At 34.5% G+C, this 19244-nt stretch overlaps 1 protein-coding gene across 3 annotated transcripts in view; it reads right to left on the reverse strand.

Moving 5' to 3' along the window:
- CUNH1orf146 (chromosome unknown C1orf146 homolog) overlaps positions 1-19244 on the reverse strand; it is a 34994-nt gene that overhangs the window by 9108 nt on the left and 6642 nt on the right. For 2 of the 3 annotated variants that reach the window (XM_025872187.2, XM_025872189.2), the window contains exon 2: positions 5030-5141. In XM_025872187.2, the coding sequence (XP_025727972.1) occupies positions 5030-5098 (69 nt within the window). In that variant the 5' untranslated portion in view covers positions 5099-5141. Of the gene's footprint in view, positions 1-5029; positions 5142-7356; positions 7405-19244 lie in introns of those variants that run through there. The other variant, XM_025872188.2, reaches the window with a different exon arrangement.

A 19244-nucleotide genomic window follows, 5' to 3' on the forward strand; every position in this document is an offset into this window, starting at 1 on the left:
AGTCTGTCTCCATGCTCAGTGCAGACTCTGTCTAGGATTCTCTTCCTCTCTCTCTGCCCCTCCCCCCTGCACTCACATGCATACTCTGTCTCTAAATAAATAAATAAATCTTTTAAAAAATACAAAATAAAATTTTTTTTAAAAGTTAATTTTTCAAAATAACCAGGAGCTAAGACTAGATTTTCCAAAGCATGTTTCATGGACTATTAGTCCCATGAAGTATTAAAAGATGTTCCTTGTATTCAAATAATATTGGGAAACACTGAATATTATTTTGTCTCCTTTTGAGGATTTACCACGCATTTAAGCATATGAAAGGCTCTTAAGAGTAGTGCAGTAAAAAAAACTTGTATAAATTTTATATAAACATTCCAAATATAATCCAATACTTCTTTCTACAAATTTAATACCTATTAGTATTCTGTAAAACTAGTATTCTGTCTACCAAATCTACTCATGAAAAAGGAAAGATAAATAAAAACAGAAGTGGGAAAGGGTACTCAATAACTGATAGAGTTTATCAGAAAATTTAAAAGAATGTCAGTATGAAAATTTTAATAACAGAAATGGCAATTTCATAAATTTCAACTTAGGAAGTTTACCACCTCTATGACTTAGGTAAATTTTTAAAAAATATATAATTTATGGAAATAGACTCATAACATTGTATAAAACTTAACAGAGCAAAACCATAGAAATCACTATTTTTCTACAGTTCATAAAAAATTATCAGCACAGAAAATTTAATAGAAAAGCTCCTTTTACTTTAAAGAACAAACAATTTCCATACTATATAACTTCACAGATATAAACAAAAGGAATGAAAAAAAAGTATGGAAAAGGAAACCTCCTCTTGCCTACAAAAATAGCACAGAAAGAGAAAACCACAGCCTAATCATTAATAAATAAGGATTCAAAAATAAAATATTAGAAAACCAAATTTTAAGAGACTATGAAAGAAAAACGGATAATGACCAACTAGTTTAATCAAGAAATGCAAAGATTAGTCACTTAAGTTCTTCTCAACAGACAACAAAAAATAATGCATTTGAAAAACTGAACACCTATTTTTCTTTAAAGATTTTATTTATTTGAGAGAGAGAGAGTAAGAGAGAGCACATGAAGGGGGAGGGTCAGAGGGAGAAGCAGACTCCCTGCTTAGCGGGAAGCCTGATGTGGGACTCAATCCTGGGATTCCAGGATCATGACCTGAGCTGACAAAGGCAGATGCTTAACTGACTGAGCCACCCTGGAGCCCCTGTACACCTATTTCTGATGAACAGAAAAACTTTATAAATTAAACTTAGATGAATATTAACACAACAAATATTTTATAGCAACAGGTATATCATGTGTAATAAAACACTGGAAGTATTCCCATTAAAATCAGAAACACTATTTTAGATGCTCTGGTTACAGCAAAAGGCCATGAGATATAGCTGTCAGAAATTCTAATCACAACTTATGACTGCCTCCCTTGAAAATCCAACTGATAATGTATCATGAAAATTCAGTGAAGTGATTAAAAATAAATTACCACAAACTCAAAAGTTGCTACTTATAGTCTGAAAACATGGGGAAACAATATTCCATAACAGCAACAAAAACATCAACTATCTACAGTACTTAAAATGAAATAGGAACAATATGAAGAAAATTTTTTTAAATCATACCTGAGAAAGACTTGAAAAAAAAACAAAGATACATCTTGAATCAATTTAACTGTGTAACTAACATGAAAATAAATGTGGGAATTACAGCTACAGAAAAAGTACAGGTGTTATACACATTTGATATAATTAATAAATTATAAATATCTAATACAATTGGTATTTGATCATTGATATAATAAAGTCCTGAAGAGAAAAGAGAATTAGTAATGTTCTATTTGTTGACCTGATTGGCTACATGGTATTCATTTTACAATAACTCCATTAAATGGTTCATATATACTTTTGTATACTTTTCTCTGTGTATATTTCATAAGTTGGAAAAAGTCAAACGTAACAGAACAGAAAACCAAAAAACCTTCCAATGGATGAGTTTAATAGGAGTAGAGAGAAATACTGACATGGAAGACAGAACTGATGAAATTACCTAGATTGCAACCTAAAGACAGAAAAAGTGAAAGAAAGGCCAAAATGCATAGAGAACATTGTGAGAAGATCTAACATACATCTAATGGGAGTTCAGACAGGAAGGAGCAAGGGAATAAAGGAGATGATGAATAAGAACTTGATAATAACAATTCAAAGATTCACGATACCTCAAAAAATAAAAAATAAAAAAATCTATACCTTAAAACTATAGAATGCCAGGGGCACCTGGGTGGCTCAGTCGTTAAGCGTCTGCCTTTGGCTCGGGTCATGATCCCAGAGTCCTGGGATTGAGCCCTGCATTGGGGTCCCTGCTCCGCGGGAAGCCTGCTTCTCCCTCTCCCACTCCCCTTGCTTGTGTTCCCTCCCTCGCTGTGTCTCTCTCTGTCAAATAAATAAACAAAATCTTAAAAAAAAAAACCAAAACTATAGAATGCCAAAATCTAAAAGGCAGTCAAAGAGGAAAGACAGGTAATCTTCAAAGAAGTGACAAACTGATTGCTAGCTTATCAACAGCAACAATGAAAGTCAGAATCTAGTGAAATGAGTTCCTCAATATGCTGAAAGAAAGTATCTGTAAATCTAGCGAAAATATCTTTCACTTTGGAGCAACTGGAATTTTCATACATTGCTGATGGGAATATAAAACCATAATCCCCACATTTATTTTTATTTTAGTTACACAGTTAAATAGATTCAGTGTTCATCTGTAGTGAAGCTGAGAAAAGTTGTGCAATTTCTTATAAAAATAATCATATGACCCATATGACCCAGCAATTCCATTACTAGGTATTTACAAAAGAAATGAAACCATGTAAACATACAGACCTATACTGAGATTAAGAGCAGCTTTAATTCATAACAGCCAAAAACTGGAAACCCAAATGTCCATCTATTGGTGAATAGATAAATAAATTGGGGTAGTATACTCATACACTAAACTACTACCCAGCAATAAAAGGGCACAAATTATTGTTATATGCAACAACATGAAAGCAAGGCACAGAAGAGTACCAACTATATTATTCCACTTATATGACGTTCTAGAACAGGCAAAACTAATTATAGTGATAAATATCAGATCAATAGTTGCTTGAGGCAAGGGGTGAGAAAAGAAATGACTACAAATGACTACATGAAGGAACTTTCTGGAGTGATGCATACGTTCTATATTTTGACTGGGGTGGTGGTTACACAGGTATACACATTTGTCAAAACTCATCAAACTGTACATTTAAAATGGTGCATTTTATTGTATGTAAGTTATACGTCAATTAAATTGACCTTTAAAATATCTTTCAAGATCAAGGGGAAAATAGAAATATTTTGATAATAACAAAAACTGAGAATAAGTTTTTACCTCTAGAAGATCCTCATTGAGGTAATTTCTAAATTATATTCTTCAGATAAAAAGAAAGTGATTTAAAATGGGAGGTCTGAACCAAAAGAAGGAAAGAACAGCAAAAACAGTAGCAAAGACATGAGTATATCTAAACAAATGCTAACTTTAGAAAAGTTAAAAAATAGAATTACACTAAATATGACAACAGGATATAACACAGAAAGGGATGACTGGAATTAAAGTGTTCTAAGATTCTTTTGTCCCTTAAGAGGAAAATAAAGGTAATTATTCACTGTGGATTTTGTGGAGATAAGTATGCATGTTAAAATTTCTAGGGAAACTACTAAAATAGTAGAAATAGAGCATATAATTTCCAAAGCTAATAAAAGAGGGGGAGAGGGAAGGGAGGAAGGGAAGAAAGGAGAGGGACACAGAGAGAGGGAAGAGGGAGGGAGAGGGGTAGAGAAAGAGAGAGAGAAACCAATCAATACAAAAAGTGACAAGGAGATAAAAAAGAAACAGAAATAGGACAAAGCAAGACAGTTAAACATAACAAATGAATTATGAAGTAGTTGTTCTTGGCAAATTAGCATGGGTTGCTGGCTCCCTCTCTCAAAGTCAGTCTGAAAAAGACATAGAATTAAGAGAAAAACAGGAATTCCAGAAACCTAAGAAAAAGAAGCATGAAAAAAACAGTGATACTTAAGGCTGTCTTAAACTGGTTTGTGTTACGGAGCTAGGTGGCGAAAGTCAACAGGGCAAAGTGCAGCTTGAGGTAGCAGTGGGAGGACAGAATGGATTAAAACATCTTATTTTTAGTCTTATTCTTGCCTCTCTCATCTTTACTGTGGAACAGTCATTTCTTGCCCCTTCCCTCTACACATCAGCTAGTGTCTATAGATAAATACCAGGGCAATGGAGAAATCCTGTTAGCTGAGGAGCTAAAAATGGTTGTGGACTGACCAACTGCCTTCATGGAATCAACTTTCCATCCCTTCCCCACCCAAACTGTATGGAGACAGCCTCCCTCTAATGCCACTAAGGTACACAGATCAGTTTCTGTGGTTTATTTCTTCAAAAACAAATAATATACATGTGCGCATTACTGCATCTCAAATCCTTTAACATCTCTAGAACAGGCTTATAGAGAAACAAAAGAATTTTTAAAAATTTCCAACCTTCAAATATTTAAAGAAGTAGGATGTTGAAAATGGATGCAGTAAAGTTTAGAATTTATCTTTAAAATACATTTAGTTTGGGGCGCCTGGGTGGCTCAGTCGCTAAGTGTCTGCCTTCGGCTCAGGTCATGATCCCAGGGCCCTGGGATCGAGCCCCACATCGGGCTTCCGGCTCAGTGGGAAGCCTGCTTCTCCCTCTCCCACTCCCCCTGCTTGTGTTCCCTCTCTTTGCTGTGTCTCTCTGTCAAATAAATAAATAAAATCTTAAAAATAAATAAAAATAAATAAATAAAATACATTTAGTTTATGTTCTTGCAGATCCATATAACTTTGGATAATCAAGCTAAGGATCTTTTAAAATATTGTTCTATTGCTTTTAATTTTAAAGATCAGTGGCCCAAATGCCTCTTTACCTTAAGAGATGAGCTAATAATAATAGTGGTTGTCCATTTTATTTTTTCTTTTCTGCCATTTTCAGCCATCTGTCTGTCTCTGGATCAACCCAGCTTCTAATGGTGCCACAATCTGATAAAAAGAAAGAGCAAACAGGACAATGTAGAAACGTTTGGTAAATGAAAATAAAAGACAGAAATGAAACTAGGTTAATGGAGACACTCTAACGAATATTTGAAAGTTAAAATTTGAAACTAAAAAATATGTCTTGTTATACATTAAGCTTATTCAATACCATGCTTCCTATTGCAATACCATGCTTCCTACTGTTAAAAAGGAGACAGAACAATGACTCCAAAATGGAGTCATTTGTGCTAAACCCCACATCAGTAAACCAAAACTTAATATCTAAACTAACTACATTTTCAACCCCTTTGAATGTATGTAACCTTTAACCGGTCAACACCAAATTACCTGGTCAGCACTAGTGAAATAAATAATCCACCCAATAAATCCCTTCCTTTCCCCCCAGGAAGGCGATCTTGCCTGAAACAATGCATTCTTTGCAAATAATTTCTTTTTTCCACCAGCCTTAAAAACCTCCCCTTTTCTACAGCTTGGTGGAGCTCCTTTCCCTTGCTAATTGGGATGTTGCCCAATTCATGATTTACTGAATGAAGCCAATCTGATTTTTAAATTTACTCGATTGAATTTTTGTTATTTAACTCTATTAACAATTACTAAAAGCAATGGTTCCCATTTCAGGGCACTAACTTCATGAAAGAAGACTTGTGTCAAGAACTGTGAAAGGTCTGTGGTTTTACTGTTATTTGCAAGCTAAAAAAAAAGTTAGCCTGCCACAGTTTCATGGATTTAACAAAAGACATAAGACTCTTGGATCAGAGGACAAAGAATGTTTTTTTTTTACCTGTTTTTTTACTCACAGGAAGAGAAGTAACCTCATTCTCTTTTTTAAAGATTTATTGTTTTAGAGAGAGAGAACACAGGGGGAGGGGAAGGAGAGAGAATCTCAAGTGGACTCCCCACTCAGTGCAGAGCCCAAAGTGGGGCTCAATCTCACAACCCTGAGGTCATGACCCGAGTCAAAATCAAGACTCAAATGCTTGAATGACTGAGCCACCCAGGCACCCCAGGATCCTCATTCTCTTGCAGCAATTCCCCAAATCCAATTCCCACATGGTTACGGGGAAAAGGCTAGGTAATATCAGCAGAAACAGTGAGGTGTATTATAGGAAAGAAACCCTGAGCTTAGGAATCCCTGATTTTTATAATGGGCTGCAACCAAAACTGCCCTGTACTCTAGAGGAAAATACTATCTCTAACCTACAAAACTATTCACTACACATCCTTGAAAAGATAGTTGAGGGGTGGGGCCAGTATATGTGTATTTCTATTGGTGCTGTTAATGCCTGTCTAGGGACCATACTTTTAAGAACTGCTGCACTAAAGGAAGGAAGAGTACTCTGCGCAAGAACAACACAAAGTACTGTACACATTGGCAACCAGATAATAAAAGAAAATTATATAAGAAAATTTCAAAAATATCAGTGTGCTAAAGTTTAAAGTACAGGGGCGCCTGGGTGGCTCAGTTGTTAAGCGTCTGCCTTCAGCTCAGGTCATGATCCCAGAGTCCTGGGATCGAGCCCTGCGTCGGGCTCTCTGCTCAGCGGAAAGCCTGCTTCTCCCTCTCCCACTCCCCCTGCTTGTGTTCCTTCTCTTGCTGTGTCTCTGTCAAATAAATAAATAAAATCTTAAAAAAAAAAAAGTTTAAGGTACAGTTGTCTGAGGTGGGTAGGAGAAAAGGTAAAAATTCATTACTGTAAATCTAGTAGCATTCAAGTGAGTATCACTGTGGTCTAAATTTGGTACTTTTCTGAAGATTATGGACACTGACACTCTTAAGCCATGTTTCCATTTCTGTGAAATGGGTATGTCTTTTGTCCATGTTTCTATTAGATTTTCCTTTTCTTTTTCTCATTTGTAGGATTTCCTTATATAGTCAAGATACTAATTTTTGTCAACTATTTGTATTTTCTCCTGGTTTAGACTTGCCTTTTCCCCTTTATATTATTTGAACTTAAAATTTTCAATATTGTCAAATTTACCAATGTTTTCATTTATTCTCAGTGCTTTTTAAGAAATCTTCTCTACCCAGAAGTCACAGATATTCTCTTTGTCTTCTAAATTTTTAGTTTGATCTTTCACATTTGTTTAATTCATCTAGAATTTTGTATAGAATCTGAGGTAGGGATCCAATTTCATTTTCTAAAAATATGGCTACCTAAAAATGAATAAATAAATAAATAAAAAATAAAAATATGGCTACCTAGTTGTCCCAACACTATTTGGTAGTCTTTTCTCTCCTCATTATTTGCAATGCAATGTCACCATAGTGACACATTGTTTCCATATATTCATAGGTCTGCTTCTGGGTTCTATATTCTATTCCATTGTTCAATTTAATTATTCCCAAGTCAATGTCATGCTGTTTTTAATTTTTATAGTTTTATAAAAACTCTTGATTTCTATATGGGAAGTCTCAGTATCTTACTCTTCTTTTTCAGTAGTTGCTATATGTGTTCTTGGGTCTTTTTTCTTCCCTCTAAATTTTATTCATTTTTTTAAAGATTTTATTTAATTTATTTAGAGAAAGATCACGAGTTGGGGGAGGGACAGAGGATAGAGAGCATCTCAAGCAGAGCCCGACATGGGGCTCGATCTCATGACCCTGAGATCATGACCTGAGCCAAAACGCTCAACCGACTGAGCCACCCACGCGCACCACGCCCCATAAATTTTAAAATCATCATGTCAGTTGCTTTAAAACTGTTAGAGGATCTTTAAAATTAGAAGCGCATTTATCTATAAAACAATTTGGAAAAAACTAAATTCTTTATGAAATTGAGTCTTTCCATTTATGAATATGGTATATCTTTCCATATATTTAGGACTTATACTCAAGTGTTTTCATTTAATAATCTGTCATAAGCTATTTCCTTACATATTTTTAGGGAATATGTAAAGGCTATATAATTTCTGTTGTATGGATTTGCCACCCTTTATTTGACCCTTATGCAGGAAAGGAAAATAATTTTCCTTTTACCCTTAGGAGTTCTTGGCTGAGATCCCCTATAATAAAAGACAGATTAACAAGAGAAAAACAAACCATTTTATTAACATGTATACCTCACATATACATGGAAGATAACCAGAAAAAAAATGAGTTAATTCCTTGAGAGAGCCTAAGCCACCACCCTAAATACCATCTTCAGATAAAGACAAATGAAAGATGTTATGGGAGAGGCCAGTGCTGGGAAGGTACCACGAAAAACAGAGTAAAGGAGAGTAAGGTTTGTTATGCAGATTTAAGTCAGTGCCATCTTTAAGTTTCTTGCGATTTAGAGTCAACCTTCTCTTCTTGATACAAAGAAGATACTTAAAAATGGAGACTTTCTTCAAAAGTGTGAATGTACCTTACAAAAGGATAACTTCTATTCTGCTTCAGAGCTTCTCCTATGTCTGTATTCCTTAAAATAATCAGCTCAAAATAATCCTTATGTCAAATAGGCATATTCTGCTACCCTTAAATTATCTCTGGTAATTTACAATGGACATATGATGTGGTCCCAAACTTTTCCAATTATAATTAATTTGCAATAACATGGAATTATCTTGTAAAACCACAAATATCATATTCCTCCCCAATTAAAATCCTTTAATGATTCACCATGGCCTACTCAAGGTGTACAAATTCTTTCCTTTTCAGGCTCACGTCCTACCATTCCTTAACGTATCACATGTGCTCTAGCTATTCTGAAGAACCTATAGTCCTAAACAAGAAATGCTTTTTCACACCTCATCTCTATATATTCTGAATAAAATTCCCCTCACTTTGTCAATTCCTAGTTATTTTTTTAAATTAGCAGTTTGTGTGTTACTTCCTCTAAAAAACTCTCCCCTGTTCTCCATAGGCAATCAGGACTTCCCTCTTCTGTGGACCTATAGTAGCCCAAGCATATCTGTTAAATTATTCATTAATATAGTTAAATTTGTTTATATAGTTGTATTCTCAACGAAGAGACTTCTCACTGGAGGCTCCTTAAGGAGAGGGACCATGTTTTATTCATCTTTGTATTCCCAATGCCTATCACAGTGCCTGGCACTTTTGCTAAATACAAACAGTAGTCCAGAAGTCAGAAGTAAAATAAAGGTTATGGCAAGCTGGGAACAAATAAGTAAGTTCTGGATGACTGCCATTAACAGTGGAAGGTTTCTGCCATGTGTCTTTATGTGTTAGAAATATGTGGTGCAGAGATGGATCAAGCTAGCTTAAAAGGCACCATCCTCACAATGTCAGTCTTTCTTCCCAGTAAACAAGGCAGGGTTTGCTGAGTTTACCTGGGGAGACTCTGAGTATTCTGGGATCAGATTCTTAGGAATAGACTGAAGTCACATGAACTCCTCTTCTGGGTCATACCTACCCTCTCACTATATCTGACATGCAGCTGGCCAAGGCATCAACAAGAGCTCAGCGTATCTATCATGAACTCTAGTTCTCTGTAACAGGTTGACCAAAGGGCAGGGGGGTAAAAGAATGTGGGGGTATTTTATAAGTAAATATATGTGGCAGGTGTGTAGATGAACCAATCAGAAGCCAAAGTATTCTACCATGATCTAGCTGATGATTTGTTGGGTGATGGGTGGTGACAAATAAATGTGGACACGTTAGGCAATAAACAATGCTTTCAAAAACTATGCTATGAATACAGATCTGTGGTTAGTGTACAAGTTGGCAAAGTAACCTGTGGAGGCAGAAGAATTCTTTAATTCTTAAGTAGTAATGAATAAACTTAGATTCTACAGAGGCTGTGTTCTTGGTGAGAGCTTTTCCTATTACCAAAATCTCATGATGATCAGAATCCCCTGATTAAATAGAATGATATGTAGTCAGAAGTGAATTAAATGACTTTCTGGGTCTTTACCCTGAGCACAAATGTCATAGTTCATAATAAATATACAAATAGAATTGCATGCTTACAAAACATTTTGTTGAAGAAACATTTTGAAAAGGATGTACTGACCTGACTTGGTGGCAAAACGGCAAGAAGCAAATGGCCACTGGGAAAGTAGGTACCTGGTACTCCATATATGATACTTCAGGATCATCCCTGACAACTCTGGAAATAGTTGCCAAATGCTTATTCTTGCCTAAAAGAAGGCCAATTAGATGCAAAGTTGTTTTAAACTAAAAGAAGTATATGGGGTTGAGTTCCATGAGTTGCAGCAGAGTCTAGTCAGGAATAAAAGAGAAAAAAACCCTGCATGCATAGTTAAATGTATAAAAATAAATTTCCAAACACATTTAAAAGAAAAAAAAATAAAAGAGATAGATGCAAATCAAAAGCCAGAGGGATCAAATATAAAGACTAATTCTAGAAACAGAATGAAGGTTCCTGTCACTGAGTTTAGTTTAGTGTCTGGTGAAAGGTAAAACAGCAAAAATATCTTAGCAACAAGAAAAACTATGTTAGAATATTGGTGGTGTATCGGGGGCAGGGGGAGGGGTAGAACTGCAAAAGACAAAATGGGTGCTTATGGCTTTGATTCAGTGAGGATGTGGAGTGTATGTGGAATCTATGCCAAATATAAGGCATACATTCAGACCTTTTGGTAGAAGATCCATAGTACAGTAGAAAAAATACAATGGGAGTTAGACCAGGGTTCTAGTCTTACCTCTAATACTGTAATCACTCAACGTCTTTAAGCCTATTTTCACACATATAATTACATACAATGAGACGAATAATACTGGCTTGCCAATACCTCAGAATCATTAAGAAAATCAAATGACATAATACAAATATATTATTATCATCATTATATACTTTAGTCAACCCTTTCAACCAAAACAAAACAATAAACTATTTTCACAAGACTTTTGGTACTTTTTTCAAACGTTCCAACACAAATAATCCCTCAGTTACATTTTTCTCCCTAGAGATGCCTTCCCATTCCTGCAGATAAAATATAAACTGGGTATTTCTCTGATTCATTAGCTGTCATCCTGGGACTTCCCAGCACCTCTCTCCTGTGTTAGAGTCATTTCCCTTTCCTTGACTTATTCTTTTGTTTCACTGAAGCATTCTTCAGTAGTTCCCTTAAAAAGAGTATGCACGGCAATAAATAAGGACAGAGATGTATTTTGAGCCCTTGCATGTCTGAAAATCTTTATCCTATCTCATTTGATTGATATTTATAAATATATGTGTGTATTTATGTATGTTTGTGCCTATATATCCTATTAGATATATTTTCTTTCAGAACTTTATAAATATTACTCTGTTTTCTAGACAACCAGTGTAGCTGTGGACATACCATGTTGATTCCTATTCCTACTGTGTAAGTGACTTATTTTTCATTTGTTTTCTCCAGAAGGTTTTTGGTACCTTAATGTTTAGCGTCTTTCCTAATCTCTAGTGTTCTGAAATTTCACAACAGAGTGTCTTTGGGTAGATCTTTTTACCTGCATTGTACTAAGTACTCAGCAAGACCTTTTAATCTGGATACTCATGTTCTTCAATTCTAAAAAACTATTTTGTAATACTTAATATTCCCAATATTCTTTTTTTTTTTTTTGCAACTGCTATGAGTTGGGTATTAGATCTCATAGCTTGATCTTAGTCTTCTGTTTTAATTTTTTTGGGGGGAGGGTCATTTTCCAGGTGATTTTTCCTAACTAGCTCTAAAAGTTTTTTCTTAAACTTTTTTTTTTACTGGTTGCCCTAGAGTGTGCAATATCCATTTACAACTAATCCAAGTTTATTTTCAAATAACAGTATACCACTTCATAAATAGTACAAGTATATTATAACAAAAAATATTCCTAAGTCCTCCATCCTATCCCTTATCTCATTGCTGTCATCCTTTTCACTTTTACATAAGCTATAACCATCAAATACATTGTTGTTACTATCATCTTGAACAAGCTTTTATCTGTTAGATGAATGAGAAATAAGAGAAATAAGTTCTTTACTTTCACTTATTCCTTCTCTATTGTTCTCCCTTTCTTCAGATAGATCTGAGTTTCTGACATTATCATTTCCCTTCTCTCAAATTTTTTTTTAGGTTGTACAATGTGTTTTTATTTTTATTTTTTAAGGTTTTGTGCATATTCCAGTTAGTTAATATACAGTTAGCTAACATATAACTCTCAAGAAATTCTTCACATTTCTTATAAAACAGATCAACTGGCAACCAAATCTTTCAATTTCTGCTTATCTGAGAAAATCTTTATTTCTCCTTCACTTTGAAGGAGGACACAGCAGGACAGAGAATTCCAGGTCAGTGGTTTTATTCTCTCAGTAATTTAAGTATTTCACTTCACTCTCTTGCTTGCATGGTTTACATGCAATTACATCCAAGATCAGGGTGCCATCCCAGATGGGTTCTGGTGAGAACTTTAGTCCTAGTTTGCAGACAGTTGGCCACCTTTTTACTGTGTCCTCACATGGCACAGAAAGTGATAGCACCAGCAAGCTCTGCTGTAATGTAATTTGTATCTTTGCTCCTCTTATAGATAAGGTTGTTTCTATCAAGATATTTTATCTTTGATTTTCTGTAGTTTGAGTACGATATGTCTAGGTGGAGTTTGTATTTTTGGGGGGTTTTGTTGTTGTTGTTGTTTTGGCATTTATCATCCTTGGTGTTCCCTGAGATTCCTGGATCTGTGGTTTGGTGTCTGGCATTAATTTGGGGAAATGGAAACTCTTAGTCACTGCTTCAAGTATTTCTTCTGTTCCTTTCTCTTTCTTCTCTTTTTGGTATTCACATTACACATGTTATACTTCTTGTAATTGTTCCACAGTCCTTGGATATTTTGCTCAGTTTTTTTCAGTCTTTTTTCTCTTTGCTTTTCAGTTTTGGAAGTTTCTATTAGCATATCCTCAAGCTCAGAGATTCTTCCCTCAGCTGTGTCAATTCTATTAATGAGTCCATCAGATGAGTCTTCCTTTCTGTTATATCCTTTTATTTCCAACACTTCTTTTTTTATTCGTTCTTATAATTTCCATCTCTCTGCTTACACTACCCATCTGTTCTTGTTATATTGTCTAACTTTTCCATTACAGCCTCCCACATATCAGTTACAGTTGTTTAAAATTCCTAGTCTGATAATTCCAACATCCCTGCTATATCTGGGCCTCTGGTGCTGTCTCCTCAAATTATGTCTTCTCCCTTTTAGTATGCCTTATAGTTTTTTGTTGAAAGTCTAACATGACCTACTTGGTAAAAGAAACTCTGGTACACAGGCCTTTGGTGACATGGTGGTAAGGTATAAGGGGAGGAGAAGGATTCTATAGTTCTAATATTAGGTCTCAGTCTTTTCAGGAGCCTGCAATGCTGAGCTGTGAATTTTACCAGTGTTTCTCAGATTTTTCCCCTGCTTAGGTGGGAGGGGGTGCCTCCAGGGGGCTAAAGCTGGGTATTTCCCTTGGCCCATGTTGATTAGTCTATGATAAAATACCAACACAGTTAGGTTTTGGTAAAATTTTTTAATTTTTTTTTTTTGAGAGTCTTAAGCAGGCTCCATGCCCAGTGCAGGACCCAAGGCAGGGCCTGATCTCACAACCCTGAGATCATGACCTGATCCAAAATCAAGAATCAGATGTTTAACCAACTGAACCACCCAGGTGCCCCATCTTGAGAGCAGAATTTTTAAGACAGGATGCTCTCACATATTTCAAAATGTTTTTTTTTTTCTTTTCCCCCTGCCAGAATCACAAAGGAATTTTTCTTCAATATTCACTGTGAGAACCTGGTAGAGCTCCCAGAGGTAGAACTCACAAAAGTGTGGGGGTCTGCTATGGACCTAATGATGTTCCACCAAAATCATATAATGAAGCCCAATTTGATGGTATTTCAAAATGGGTCCTTTGGGAGATAATCAGGATTCGATGAGGTGAGGTCAAGAGTGGGGCCCTCATGATGGGATCAGTGCCCTTAAAAGAAGAGATGCTACAGCAAAAGGTGGCCCACTGTCTGCAAGCTAGGAAGAAAGTTCTTGCCAAAACGCACCCAGGATGGCACCCTCATCTTGGGACTTTCAGCCTCCAGAACTATGAGAAAATAAATGTCTGTTGTATAAGCCCACCCAGTCCACGGGATTTTGCTATGGCAGTTCACACTAAGACAGGGCCCCCTAATTAATGGGTCCCCCTACTTATTGACACAGTGCCTCCAGCAATTCTTCAATTACACTTTAGGTTTCCCCATTCCATCCCAGTACTGGTACCTGCAGAGGTTTCTGCTTATTGGTTTCTGCTCCAGTAAGTGATTCTTCGTATCAATCCCTCTGTCTCTACAATTTTGGGTGCAGAAGTTTGCCACATGACCTCACTTCTCTGACAGATTTGTTGTTGATTTTTCAGTTTGTTCAGCTTTTTACTTGTTAGGATGGAATTACTAGTTCCATTACGTGCTAGACTAGAAATCAGAAGCTGAGAGTTTTATTTTTTAAATTTTAAACTACCACATGTGCATATTTTTTGTTACTAGGAGCACTTTCTTATTCTCTGATCATTCTTCTTCATGGCATCTCTTTGTTTTATGAATTCAGTATCTCTCATCTCTCTGAGGTAGCTAATTACGTTTTTTTAAAGTTTTCTTCCGTTGTCCACATTGTCTCGGTTTTCTACAGATCTTTTTTTGATTATTTAATCTAGTTTTCATGTTGGAAGGTTTCCTCAAATGTCTAGTAATCCTTAATTGTCTTTTCTTACTTACATATTTATTAATAAAAAAATACTATGTATTTGATATTATAGGGACTATGGACACAATAGTGAACAAAACAAATCTCCACCCTCATGAAGCTTCCATTCTAGTGAGATGATTCCAGCAATTAAAAAAAAAAAGACAAATATGGGTGATAAGGAGAGAGTGATGGAAGGTAGCAATGTGTGCCATGGAGAAAAATAAATTAGAGTACATGGGGAATAAGTGCTGGAGGCTATTGTTATTTAATGTTGGATCGTTACAGAAGACATCTCTTATAAGATAAGAGACGTGCCCGGTATTCCCAAATCCATCTTCCCAGATGAATGTCTCCAGAAACAAACCTCCGGCCTTCTCCATTGGAGAACTGTAGGGTGAATTTCCCTGAATGTTCAGAATGGAGAAGAGAACCCAAGGAAATTCTAATAGATTTGCATATGAACTTTCAACAATCTTTTCTCCTTCCACACTCTGCTCTTGATGTGCACCAATACCTGATGCTTCCAAGTACAGTACTCAGCCTCTTGTCCATGAGGCAAAACTCCTCTCTTCTCATTAATTTCTCCCTCTGTAGGTACTTGGATAACTTTCTTTTATAACCAAATTGATTACCATTCCTCTCTGTCTTCGTTTCCTCATACTCATTTAAATTTCTCACTTGCTATTTTACTCCTTCTTTGTGTTTGTTAATTAAAAAAAAATCTTTACTATCATTTCAAATGTTCAGAGAAGAAGAAAAGATAAACAGATGGGGTCAATCTGCTATTTTAGACAAGAAGCCTGTGGTATTTTGATTAATTCCTTTTTTATTTCCATTGCCATCACTTATATATACACCATTCTCATTCTAAACTCTTCCAAAATTCTCTCAAGTTTCTAAAATACTCCCTCTTATCTCTACAAATGCAAACTTCATATCTCAGTCTACAAAACCTTCTCAGACGAATATTATCCCACAATTATCTTTCCCTAAATAATATCATTAGAAGATTTCCCTTTACTTGTTTGAGATATGAATTCACCTCCTTACTATATTCCCTTAACACTTAGCACAGTTGTGTTTACTAAAGTAGTTGGTCAATGAATTATGTTCCTATAACATTAGTGATAAGATATGCTGACAATACTAACAGTAGGCTTCTAGTAACAAAAGAAATTATTTTGGTTGTAAGCAATATCTCTTATATTTAACTTCTAAGATCCCTCAGTGGGAGAATCCATTTTATAGTGCCAAGTAGAAGTATTAATCTGAAATAATAAGATGCATATTATAATCCCAAGAGAAAGCACTAAGAAAATAACTAAAAAAAAGTAAAATAAAAATCAACAAAAAAAAGAAAAAAGAAAAAACAGAGAAATTAAAGTGGTAAACTAAAAAATACTCATATATTACAAAAATGGTAGTAAAAAAGTAACAGAGGAACAACAACAAAGACATATAAAGAACAAATAACAAAATGGCAGATTTAATGGTGGTGATGGTTGTACAGCATAGTGAATATGCTAAAAATCACTGAGTTTAAAATTCACTCCAATTCACTTTAAAAATTCATTTTAATTCACTTTAAAACGGTTATTTTTGTGTTATGTGGATTATATCTCTTAAAAAAAACTTAAATAGCAGGCATAAATCCAGCCATATTAAATAATTACATTAAATGTGAACAGATAAAATGTTCCAGCCAAAGCAAAATCCACTATATGCTGTCTTAGATTCAAAGATATAAACAGAATGAAAATCATAAAATAGAAAAAAGATATACCATGCAAACAGTAACCATAAGAGAGTTGGAGTGACTATATTAATAAAAAACAAAATAGACATTAAGAAACATCACTACAGACAAGGAGAAATGCTTTACAATGATAAAAGACTCAATATATTAGGGATATATAACAACTATAAATGTATTTCCATCTAACAGAGACCTAAAACACATGAAACAAAAGTCATATAAAGTATGTCCTCTAACCACAAAAGAATTAAATTAGAAATCAATATAAATAAAAACAAATGTCTTATATAAAGAAATTAAACACACACAAGAAAGAAATGAGTCAAAAAACTAATCACAATGGAAATGAGACAATATTTTGAACTGAATGAAAATAAAAATAAAATATATAAAAATTTATGGGATATAGCTAAAGCAGTATTAGAGGGAAATTTATAACTTTAAAAGACTAAATTTAAAAAGGTCTCAAATTAGCACCTTACTCCATTTTAAAAAACTAGAAAAATTAAACCCAAAGCAATTAGAAAGAAGATTAAAGCAGCAATCAGTAAAATAGAATACAGAAAAACAACAGATAAAATTAATGAAATAAAAAGTTGGGCCTTTGAAAAGATCAACAAAACTGACACTGAGCTAAACTAACAGAGAGAAACAGAGAGAAGGAGGGAGGGGATATAAACTACCAAATCTGGAACGTAAGAAGGAGTATCACTGACAACCTTTCAGAAATTAAGATTATAAAGAAATACTATAAACAACTTTGTGTCAACAGATTTAATGACCTATATAAAATGGACACTTTCCTAGAAAGACAAAAATTACCATTAATGAAAAAATAGAAATAAGAGAAATCTAAATACAGGCATACCACGGAGAAACTGTGAATTTGGTTCCGGACCCACCACAATAAAACAAATATCACAATAATGTAAGTTAAATGAATTTTTTGGCTTCCTGGTACATGTAAAAGTTTTGTATACTATATTGTATAGTCTGCTAGATGCAAAATAGCACTAAAAAAATACCAATGTATATACCTTACTTTAAAAATACTTTCTTGCTAAAAAATGCTAACCATAATCTGAGCTTTCAGGGAATTGTAATCTTTTTACTGTAGGAGGGTCTTGCCTCCATGGTGATGGCTGTTGACAAAGGATGACTGAATCAATAAAAATACAAGACCCATCTATAATACTGCCTACAAGAGACTCACTTCAGACCTAAAGACACATATAGACTGAGAGTAAAGGGACGGAAAACATATGCAATCAAAAGCAAAAAAAAAAAAAAAGCTGAAGTAGCAATACTAGAGAAAACAGATTTTAAAATGAAGACTGTAACAAGAGACAAATGAGAGCATTACATAATGATAAAGGAATCAGTCCAACAGGAGAATATACTTATAAATATCTAGGCACCCAATACAATAACATCTAAATACATAAAGCAAATATTAACAGACATATAGGGAGAAACTGGCAGTTATACAATAATAGCGGACTTTAACACCCTACTTATGTCAATGGATAGATCATCCAGACACAAAATCAACAAAGAAACAGTGACTCTGAACAACAAATTAGACCAATGGACCTAACAGATATATACAGAATATGTCATCCCAAAACAGCAGAATATCAAGTTGAATCAGTAATCAAAAAATTCCCAGTGAACAAAAGTCTGGGACTAGAGAGCTTCACAGATTAATTCTACCAAACATTTTAAAAAGAGTTAACAATATTTGTTCTTCTAGTCCATAAGCATGGAATGTTTTTCCATTTCTTTGTGTTGTCTTTAATTTCTTTCATTGGTGTTTTATAGTTTTCAGAGTACAGGTCTTTCACCTCCTTGGTTAGCTTTATTCCTAGGTATCTTATTATTTTTGGTGCAATTGTAAATGGGATTGTTTTCTTAATTTCTACTGCTTCATTATTGGTGTATAGAAATGCAGGATTTCAGGGGTGCCTGGGTGGCTCAGTTCGTTAAGCGACTGCCTTTGGCTCGGGTCATGATCCTAGAGTCCCAGGATCGAGTCCCACATCAGGCTCCCTGCTCAGCGGGGAGTCTGCTTCTCCCTCTGACCCTCCCCCCTCTCATGCTGTCTCTAATAAATAAATAAAATCTTTAAAAGAAAAAAAAAAGAATATATTCTTGATAAAACTCCAGAAAATGCAAACTAATCTACAATGACAGAAAACAGAACCATGGTTATGAGGAAGGCATAATGGGGACAGAAGGGAAAATTACAAACAGGCAGGAAGAAGCTTTTGGGGATGATGGGTATCTTCACTATACTGATTAGCGGTAATGGTTTCACCAGTGTGTAAGTGTATCAAAACATCACATCATGCAGTGCAATTCATTATACATCAATTATACCTCAAAAAATATTTTTATATTATGTATTAAATGTATTACATTATATATAAATATGTATTATATAATTATTCATATGTAATATACATTATAAATAACATAATTATACATCACATAATATAAGTATATATTATATAATAAACATATAAGTATGTATTATACAATAAACATATATAAGTATATATTATATAAACATTATACATTTAATGTACATATTATATATATATATAAAAAATGCCTGAATCTCTTAAAAGCTTTTAAATAGCTCCAAAAATATTTAAAAATGATGTGTGTCATTTTTAAATTAAATTCTGTTGTGTAAGAAGCACAG

This window comes from Callorhinus ursinus, unplaced genomic scaffold (assembly GCF_003265705.2).
Source record: "Callorhinus ursinus isolate GAN/ISIS: 27379988/994484 unplaced genomic scaffold, GSC_fseal_2.0 scaffold9, whole genome shotgun sequence".
Taxonomy (NCBI): domain Eukaryota; kingdom Metazoa; phylum Chordata; class Mammalia; order Carnivora; family Otariidae; genus Callorhinus; species Callorhinus ursinus.